The following is a 10,706-nucleotide window of genomic DNA, read 5'->3' on the forward strand; positions in this document are numbered from 1 at the left end:
TATGAAAGGAGAATGGTTTGTTGTGTAGAAACATTAGTATACTCTTTGGTACCAAAAGTACATTTTTTTTCCAGCTAATTTTACCATCTCAGATGACATAGAACATCTTTCCTTTAGAATGGCTCAAGATTACTAAGTGATACAGTTTAACTGGTACTTTCTACACCACTGGGGAAAAAATCTGGAGGTTTAGAGTTGTGCAAAATAAAACTTTTTACAAAATTATTGTGTGATTGCTCTTTAAAAATATAAGAATTTTAGAAATGATTACTCGAAGGTTATCTCATTCATATTTATCTTAGAAAGGATTTCTAAGCACCCCAATACCCAAACCAAAAGAGATTCCAGAGGACAAACAAAAACAGAAAAAAAAAAACAAAAGCAAAAATGTAAAATTCATGATCAGACTCAGAGTCCTGACTGAAAGGCATTTATTTGAGTTGTTTAATCTTATGAATTTCACTGTTCAAACTGTTTCCATCTTCATATCTGCTGACAAGGATGGTTAGTTTCCCCAAGGACTGAGTCGTGTTCCTGGGTTCCTCTTCTCATGTGCTTGTTGCAGTGGCAGCCCAACAGTGATGAACGTATTGGCTTTGTTAACTAATGACGAGTGAATTGTTGGATCTTGTAAACACTACTAATTATACATTCAAACTGTGTTCTTAGTGGAAGTGGCACTTACTAGGACCCTTGAAGTCAAAATATTTAATTTTTAGAGCACTTTGCAGGTATTTCATCAGCTGGTAGTGAATTTCTCATGAATGTCCTTTATCACTTTTCAGATAATTGGTGGATGCTGAAACCCAGCCTTGTTTTGGATCCTATTTTCAAATCTTAGGAAGCATCTTCAGAAAAGAAGTTCATATACAGTTTGTCTGTTTTCAAACGTGCTTTATTGCTTTACACACTTTCCTGTTGTCAGTTTCAGAGCGCCTCTATTATGTAGCACATTTAATGTTTTGAATTCTAATGGCATTCTGTGAGGACTTGCATTAGAAAAGTACCTGTATTTTAAGTCATCATAGTAATGATATTTGACAGCTTTTCCATTTAAATCCTTAGGGAATGGCCAGAATCCATACAGGTGAATTTCATCACAGAATCTTGTGGCAAGTGTATACATGAGGAGACCTGTGCTGGGTCTTTTGATGGGAACTTTGTTTGTCAGCCAATAACTGGAAAAACAGACACACACAAACCCAGAAGAGAAAAATTTAGAGACACATACAATACAGCCTATAGCAAGTATACTATATAAAATTAAACAGAAGATTGCTGAAGAAATCATATTTTCTTAAGCATTTAAAAATTTAACACATTCATTTTATTTTCCTTTATCCTTTATTTTCTTTCTTATTTCTGAGGTCATAGCACCTGGAATGTAGGTAAATATTACTGCATAATCTCATATTCAAAATGAATTAGCAGCAAACATCTATAATATAGAGTAGTATTTTCTCAGAAAGAGTTAATATGACAAGAGGTACAGTCATTGATTAAGTAATTAATGTGATTTAATTACTTAATTAAGCCATTATTAAATAATTCTCCCAGAAAAAGAGAATTTGAATCTATGTCTACAGTTTTTCAAGATTTCTATTATTTCAATTGAAAATCCAAACAAATAAGTGCATAGCTATATTATACTAAGTGATTTATTCAACTTCAATTGCCCAAGTCACATTTTACTAAAGCTAATTAAAAACATTGCCTCAACCCATAGAAGAACAACAACATAAAACACATATATTATTTGTAAATAATTCACCATTTATAAAGTTTTCATAAATATATTTCAAAGTTGATAAGTATTTTATACTATTCTTTTAAAAATGCAACAAAATGCTCCCAAATGTTCAGATCCACCACTTTGTTCACCTGAAAAGTATGCAAACTCAATAGTTAATCATCACTTCTGACATGGAAGGGGGTTTCCAAGACCTCTTGGTATAGTCATTATCTTATGTGGAAACTGCTAAAAGAGGAAGGGTGTAGATTTTCTCTTACTTTCAAAGTTGTCCAATTATAAATTGACTAAATTTAATAAATTATCTGTTTTTCTGTAATTTTGTGTTTATTATCTCTTATTCAGAGAAATATGTACCCTGCCATCCTAATATAAAGAGATTATTATATTCTTGCCATTGCTGTATTTAAACACTTGCCTTAGATTTTACATAGAATTGTTTTCCTTTTTCTTTTTAAAAATAATTTATGAAACTTTTCAGAGAAGATGAAATATATCTAGAGGATTGAATATAAAAAAAAACAAAATTTTGTTTTACTTCATTTGGTAGAGAAATATTGGACTTTCAAATCTCACTACAAACATTTAAAACAAGAAAAGTATACTTAGCCATTATCATTCCCCCTTTTTTTTTCTTGTTTGTTCCCCTCCTTCAAATCAGAATTGACCTTTCACATATTTTATTTTTCTTCTTGGGTGAAAGTCACATGCTGAATTTGTTAAACAATGTGAAATGCATTATTGACCTTTTGTTATCACAGTGTTTTGAGAAAGCCTATTCTCAGGAAGAAGGTTCATGAGAAATTTTCAGAGAACATTTAAGAATTTTTCACAGCCCAAAGGTACCTGAATGAGCAAAAATCATAGCATGCATATGGGTAACATTATGATGAAACCACAGATGCTGATTCTTTGTAGAGAGCATAGTTAAACTACAATTTGAAAAAAAAGGGTGGGCGGCTGGGGAGAGGGCAAAAAAAAAAAAAAAACACACTACAATTTGAAGACTTGGAAGAGACTATGATACAGCCTGAAGATCGCTCATCTTTGAGAAAGGAGGTGTTCTTAATATGAAATGATTATTGTAGGAAGGCCTCCTGAGTGTGATCTATGTGTGCTTATAACTGTCAGTTGATGCAGTTTGTTAGTTTTAAAAAATACATTTATTTTTAATTGTTTAAAGTGGCTTAAGTTTAAACTCAGTCAAAAAATGATTATTTCCATCAGGAAGTGTCAATGATTAGGAATAATAGTATGGCAGTAGAAAGGTCATGCTGAATTATTCATTTCTGAGGTGAGAAAAAAATAACTAATAGGAAATAATAGAATATTATATTATTTGTATGAGACTGCAAGATCACATTAAATATGACTGTATGATCACATTATAAATAAATGCTTTCCATTTCCTAATTCTGGAGAGATTTGATGGAAATACACTTAACTATGGTCAGTCATAGACAAAATACCAAAGCAACTTCCATATGTAATACAAATAAGCAACTCTAATGTTAGAAATAAATACTGAAGGCAAAATTACTGGGCTAAAAAATTCAAAACAGTGTCAGAGATGTGCAATCACTCAACATTTTTAGATCCAGGCAATGAGATAACACAAAACAATCAGTAAGGTTGTATTCTTTTTACCCTCGAGCACCTGACATCTCAATGCAAAGCAGGCAAATGAAGCATTATGGAGACATCAGCACATTCGGAAAAAAATGTAACAGAAAAATGTAATTCTTGTGACAATTCTCAATTCTGTGATGTGACTTCAGTGAAGATTTTTATGGAAAAAATAAACGTGTAAATTTCTTAATAGGGAGGCTATACCTGGATATTAATTAATAAAAATTGTGTTTTGAAAACTAAATCCTGATCATAAAGTATTCTATTTGAAAATAATGGGCAGAGATACTTTAGAAACGTGTTGTGTTTTAAGCTATGCAGTTAAAATACTGGTATTAATAGACTTTGCTTTAGAAATGCTAACAGAAGAAATTAAAATTTGTGATGTTTATCTTGTAACAATTTGAATAATTCCAAAGAAAAACAAACTACTTGTTTTTCAGGACATTTTTGGAGAAAAAGCAGAAAACAAATGCCATTTATCCTATTGATTTCTAAAGAACATCACAAGAAAACAGACCTTAATAAATGGCATAAATATGTAACAGAAAAATTGAAACAAAACCTTAAAGCAGATCACGAACTAAAGTCACAGGTAATAATATTCTGTGAAATTAAAAAACGAAGGAGCTAATACAAATATAGTCGGTATGAGTTTATATGTGCTTATTATAAATCAAATGTAATGCTTGAAATTGTGTAGACCAACCTAAATTATAAGGATTCAGTATTTGCCCAGAAATACATTCCACATGTGTAAAAGACGAAAATGGATATTCTTTTTAAACTTCTATTAGCATAATCAGATAATATTGGTCAACTTTACCAGCCAAAACCCAGCGTAAAATTTTAAAATACATATTTGCAAGTATCTGCTTATATACAAGATGACATTTAAAAACTACAAATTCATTGTGAGGAGTTTATGAAAAAAGATAGAATATTAACTTAAGTTTTTAATCCTAATTAGGAAAAAATCAAATGAAAAGAATGTATTAATAAAATAATGAACTCCTTTAATTGAGTACAAGCTATTATAATTTTTAGCTCAAATTTATATCTGTTATAGGTTAGAATTTAACAATGTTTTCAAGTCCGCAAATAATGTAGTTTGCGTGTATTCATTTCTTTTTATAGAAACTAATTTTTTTAAATTAGAAAACAAATGCAGGTTTTCTGTAAAAAAACTTGAAGAAAAAAGTAATGAATGAAAAATATTACCTATAATATACCACATAGAGATAATTACTGTTATATTATGTGGCATCCTTTTATTTCTCTGACAGTTTTAGATATTAATATATATCACAACCATTCACAAACATACATGGAGTATTTTCCATCAGCTAGGCTTAGTTTTATTTCAGATATTATTAATCTCCCCTCCCTTCCTCCCTTCCTTTCTGCTTTAATATTATAATACTCTGTCTTGTTTTATGAAACAAACTCGCCTTGGATTTTATGGGTAAATTGTGTATTTCTTTTTTCTTTCTTTTTTTAATAGATGCAATCATCTCACTAATTCCCAGTATGGAAGCTCTCTTCTTGCTAAGCAAGATGTTTTATCTACCCTTCCTCCAACATATCAATCCTGTTTCTTATTTCAGAAAAACTGAACACTTGGAATACCTTTACCCACCAAATCAGTGTGCTACAGAAGTCCATATTTATAGTCACAACATGTGATTGTGAATGTGTGGTATAATGCTTTTGCGTCCTTGGAAAAGCTACTTCATTTCCTTGGACATCAGTTAATAATATTTAACATATAAGCTTGTTGTGATCCTGTAAAAGAGAGAGTAAGTGTGGGAGAATACAGCATAAAGCTTGAAACATAGAAATATGAATTGAATTTCAACATATCCCACATTCTTCAATCCCACTCACAATTTCCACTTTTCTCTTGGCACCTTCTATAACGACACGTTGGCTGGACAATTGAAGTCATGTCATTCAACCTCAGTGGGCATGTTTCCTTAGTTGAGAAACAAAAACTTTCGATTGTGTGTTGTTGGGGTTTCCTCGATCTATGAAATTCTATTGCTGTTTCATTCAAATCTTCTCTTTCCATGACACTGCACATTCCCTGACAAACTTGGCCTTGCTCTTCTTCCTCCTCCCTATTCTGTTCCCTTTATGTTTCAGGTTTCAATACATTACAAAGCAAAGAAGGTACTTAACAAATGCTTCTTGATTTTAAAGCCAGCAATATATGAGATTTTATCTCAAAATATATTAGACAATAATCTCCTTATTAGCCAAAGTATAATTATTTCAAGCAACTAACATTTTAGAAATAAAGCAAAAAACGTTATACTCAACAGCATTTAACACACTGATGACAGTTCGCGCTCAACATATTGGCAAATAAGGGATATTAACTTGTATTTGTAAACAAAGTCTAAAAGTTCAGAAATAATATTTTTTCTCTTAAAACATTATTCTTCCAATAATCAAACATGAAGATCTCTAAAAGAATTTGAATATAAAATATGGAATCCCACTGTGCCAACAGTTTTTAACTTAATATTATATTATGTGCAAAGTTTCCATTTTTGAGCCCAGAAATTCTTTTACCTGGAATGTGAGATGAAGTACGTAACATAGTGTCCTGTACACTCATAGTTCAGAGGAGTCTTTTCTCTTTCTCCTGTTATATTTAATCTTCCCATAACTGAGCTTTGTGCTTGGTTCCACAGAGGGATTCTGTTAAGAGTAAGTAATATGGCTTCTGGTTCTAAATTGTCTATGGAAATTTGAGATATAAAAGAATTGGCTTTCTATAATTCATCTCTGCAGAAGATGTCTGCATCTCTCCAATTCTATACTCCGCCCCACTAAAATAATTATTTTATAATATATGAATATTATAGATGAATTTTCAGGGGTTCTGTCCTTCATATTTGTCAACATGTTGGTTCATTCTTAGGAGGAGTATATGTATACAGGCTATATAATATAAAGCTTAAAGTAATCATCCCGAGCACACTGAAATAGAACAGCTCTGCTGTTTTGTTTTCAACTATTCAAATAGTCCTTTCATTGTATTCCCAGTCTGCAGTATGCTACATAACATGAATTCATTTTTTAAAGTGCATAAAACTTAATTTTATTTTAAAACTGTTTTGGTAAAGTTCATGGTACGTGTTTTAAGACTATGAGATGACTTATTTGCCACAAAAGTAGAATTGGTGAACCTTTCTTAAAAAAAAAATTAGAACTTCCAGCACTGTACTTACTAAGAATAATTTGCCTGCCCCCCCCCCATGAATTAATCTTCATATTATTCCAAAGATACAAAAAGTGACAAGTCTTAAATCTACTTCTCGTGTTAGGAAACAAAGAGACAGAGAGGCATATTTAATGTGATTTGGAAAGCTAGGAGGAAACCCAGGAGTAAAAATCTAAGCAATTTATTAAAAGATAGCAATGATGATAATAATTTATTCAGTATTTATAATGGGCCAGAGACAGATTTTTTTTTTTTAATTTTATCCTTACCACAAACCTATGAATACTTGTTATTTCACAGATGAGGACAACGAGGCTTAAGAAGGTTAAATAATCAGTTTAAGGAACCAGAATTTAAGCCCACATCTATTTGGCTATGAAGATTTCAATTTTAACTAAAAAAGATTTGAATTCTTTAGTTCTCAAGAGTATTCAGCTTGGAATAGCAAGTCCACGGGACTGTTTTCTATATAGAGTTCACATGGGGAAAAAGTAAGATCAGTATGATGTGTTTTGGTGGTTAACAGTCTGATGTCAATAGTGTTGATGTGCTTTATGCATGGAGTTTTTCTGGCTTTTTTGTTTTTTTTTTCAAAGGCAAATAAGTACTGACCAGTATATGGAATGCACTTTTCCCAAGTATACTCTCAAAAGTGTTTAAGTTAGAAGAGGATTTTGTAGTTTCAGTATATAACTTTCTTAACCACATTGCAAATGCCAAAGGCATTGACATTGTATCAAAGGGTAGGGATTTCCCTGCAGATTTGAATTAGGCTTCTTAAAATATTTTGAAGTGTCAAGAAAATGAAAACAGAAATTTGTAACCTCGAGAGGTCAATCTGTCCAAATTTTTTTCCCCTGTCCTTTTATGCAGAGTTCTGAATTAAGTAGGTGATAAAACGGAAAATAGAAAATCCTTTCTGCAGAGGCCTTCATAGTCTACCTACAGAAAATTTTTATCCACTTTCCTTAGCCTAATTCATCAGAGGCATAGAGGACTCGTGGCATGGGGAAAGGAGAAAGGATACTACGTTAGGCTGAATAAACTCTGTATTCTATGTGCTACCTATTTGTGTTATTTGATGTCTACTATAGGAATCAGACATTTACCTTAACCCTGAATTTCATCCTTTTATTTATTGATTTTTAATCTGGCCAGGTACGTAGGTTGAGTGTAGGTACAGTGTTAAGAAACTCTAGATCTACCTATACTATATTGGTTTTGCTATGTGGCTCATATCTTATTAGTGAACATATAACTCTCATTATTGTGATATTAGTAATTCTACTTTGTAGTTACAGTTTCAAAGTACTCTCATAGGATCCTCATAAAATCCTGTGATATACACTATAGTACATATTATCATCCCTACTTCACAGAGGGTTCAATTAATAGCTCAAGAAGTAAAATAGCTTGTCCAATATTGCTCAGCCAGTGTATTTTACATTGGTGTGTTGGTAAAAGTTAAATACCAGAGATTGACGAGGGAAGAGAGCGTTGCTGATTTGTAGCATTTACCAGTTTCTGTGGTATAAATATTCCCATCACAGCTGATTTCAAGCTATTAACCCGACATCAGTGAACACTAAGATGGGAAGAGATGGCACAATCAGCTCTTAGAAGTCAGTACAAGCCAGCTCCAGTACACCCTGTTTGCAGAAAAAGACAGATAATATTCCTCTTGCCCTATAGCCCCATATAGTTTACACGAGAAAGTTCAACATTAAAGAAACTTGTCTTTGAAAATTTTCCAGGTAGTTGTTTATTTTTACCCCATTTGTAAAGAGAGAAGATGAGAGTATGACTTGCATCTCTGAGAGATAGCTCCATTACAGACTAACAGAAAGTTTAACATTGTTATATAATAAAATAAAAAAAAGATGAATCTATTTTTATCTTATGGTATCTTAGCACAGTTCTGGATATACAGTGGGTACTTAAGGAGTGCTTATTTAATTAATTCTTGCTGACATTTTAGACATTTGTAGTGTTAATAAAATGGAGCACATTCATGGCTTGGCATTCTCTCAGTCACAGTCACAATATTCAATAGTGGGAAAGCCCTGGAAAAGCTAGAGTATTGGTTTTGCTTTACTGTTAGCCAACTGTGCAATCTTGAGCAAATCACTTAAACTAATTCGGCCTCAGATTACTAACCAATAAAATGAGATTTCTTAATACGGTTTCTACTACACCTAAAACTCTGACTTATAAAAGTTCCTAAGTAATCTGAATTAAAATTGAGGAACATGAAAGTTTCATCCAGTTGTAGAAGTAGTCTAATCTTTACATTACTTATAGTTATTAACTACTACTAGTTTTATAATGTGTGATCTGACATAACATGCAGCATTTCCCTTCAATAACATTATAGAGCTGTTTGATAAAACCATCCATGCTGAAAAATTCAACATCATTTCTAGTTTTCTGTAATATTAGTAACTAGAGGTGATAAAAATTACTTATAGATTCATAATAAATTGTTTTTTGATCATCTAAAAATTATAAAATTATAATTTTGAAGATAAAGCTAATGGAAAAGTATGATATAGGAAAATAGAATTTTGCTGAGAAGTGAAAAAAATTAAACAAAAATAAACAGAGGACTCCTTTAGCTTTTATTTACCATCTCAGAAACCTGAATGAAATTTAAATGGATGACATCAAAAGTAGATTATATGCTAGTTAGATTTTGGTGAAAGAGAATTTTTAAAATAATTGGCTATGACCAAAATGAAGTAGATATAATGCCACAAGTTTTAATGACCTTGTCTTTTAATCAAATTGAATTTTGAAAGACAATTGAAATTTATAATCTAAACTGCCAGAATGAGGAAGTGGTGACGTCCAAAAGGTGAAGCACTGGAAACATAGGAGGGGGACGGTCTTTTAAAGCATGATGAAGGAATTCAATGAAGTTAATGCTAAAGTGCCTTTTGTATGATCCTTCTTATGAGATCAGATTGCTTTTTGAAAATCTTACATTTTTCCTATTAAGATTAAAAGGAAGTAGTGAAATTATTTATGATGATGTGGAGTCCTATAAAAAAAGAAAGAATTAAAAGCAAGTGGGGGTAAGTTATCCTAAAGCTTAGCAAAAATGAGTTAGATATTGGAAGATGAAATGATAATGGTGTTTTACCCATGCAAATTTTTTTCATTACGTAAACATTTATTCCAAAGAAACACTTATCGATTACACTTCCACATTCCCCAGCCAACATAAGAACAGTTTCCCAATAAAACTCCATTTTACTATAATAACAAAATGCAAACAACTCTTCTAATGGCCTGATGATCTTATTTTAGTTTGATTTAGACCATTTTCAAATGTATATGCCCAGATTCCATCAATAAGTCAGGTTACATTAACCTTCCAGATAGGAGTTGTGCTAAAATCTATTTTAAGAGAAGTAAAGACCAACAAATGTGATCTATAATCCATTCAATAATGTAAAATGCTTGCTAGCAAAGTGTACAAACAACATTAGCCCAAATCAGAATTCTTCTCAAAGCCCAGTGAAGGAATGGAATCAAGATATCCATAAGCAAGTTTAAACTAGTTCTTTAAAGCTTTCCCAGCAAGTTTCAAAATAATAGCATAAGAAGAAGTTAGTCAAAGTTAGGTCCTTATTCTTTACTTTTATTCCTGCCATAAAGGATGTGATGTTGAAGGGACTGCCCATTTAGACAATTGCCTTGTCGTTGGCATAAATTTATCACTCAGTAAAGTGCTTTCTATGAGCATATAAGTTGAGAAAGGGGCTTCCAGCTAAGGGAAAAGCAGTGAAGGAACATTGCTGAGGCAATACCAGGAATGCAAACTTTGGGATCTGAATTATATTCCAAAGCTACCTGTCACTAGAACTACTACGGCTATAATTCTGCTCCACGAGATTAATTAGAGGATAATTTAAAATTTTTATTTAAATTTTGGTTTACGGCCATGCTACCCTGAACAAGCCTGATCCCGTCTGATCTTGAAAGCTAAGCAGGGTCAGGTCTGGTTAGTACTTGGATGGGAGACCACCTAGGAAGACCAGGTGCTATAGGTGTAAAAAATAAAAAAGGGATTGTAAGCTGACAAGTTCCTTG

The 10,706-nt window shown here is 32.0% G+C and overlaps 1 protein-coding gene and 1 pseudogene across 1 annotated transcript in view; one reads left to right on the top strand and one right to left on the bottom strand.

Moving 5' to 3' along the window:
- Positions 1-225: 225 nt before the first annotated feature.
- Positions 226-10,706, bottom strand: part of ST8SIA4 (ST8 alpha-N-acetyl-neuraminide alpha-2,8-sialyltransferase 4) — a 94,477-nt gene continuing 83,996 nt past the window's right edge. Inside the window, exon 5 of the mRNA XM_011378472.1 lies at positions 226-1,178. Within this exon, the coding sequence (XP_011376774.1) occupies positions 896-1,178 (283 nt within the window). The 3' untranslated portion in view covers positions 226-895. The remainder of the gene's footprint in view (positions 1,179-10,706) is intronic.
- LOC111731885 lies at positions 10,548-10,666 on the top strand (annotated as a pseudogene).

The sequence above is a fragment of the Pteropus vampyrus genome, unplaced genomic scaffold (assembly GCF_000151845.1).
Source record: "Pteropus vampyrus isolate Shadow unplaced genomic scaffold, Pvam_2.0 Scaffold11, whole genome shotgun sequence".
NCBI lineage: Eukaryota > Metazoa > Chordata > Mammalia > Chiroptera > Pteropodidae > Pteropus > Pteropus vampyrus.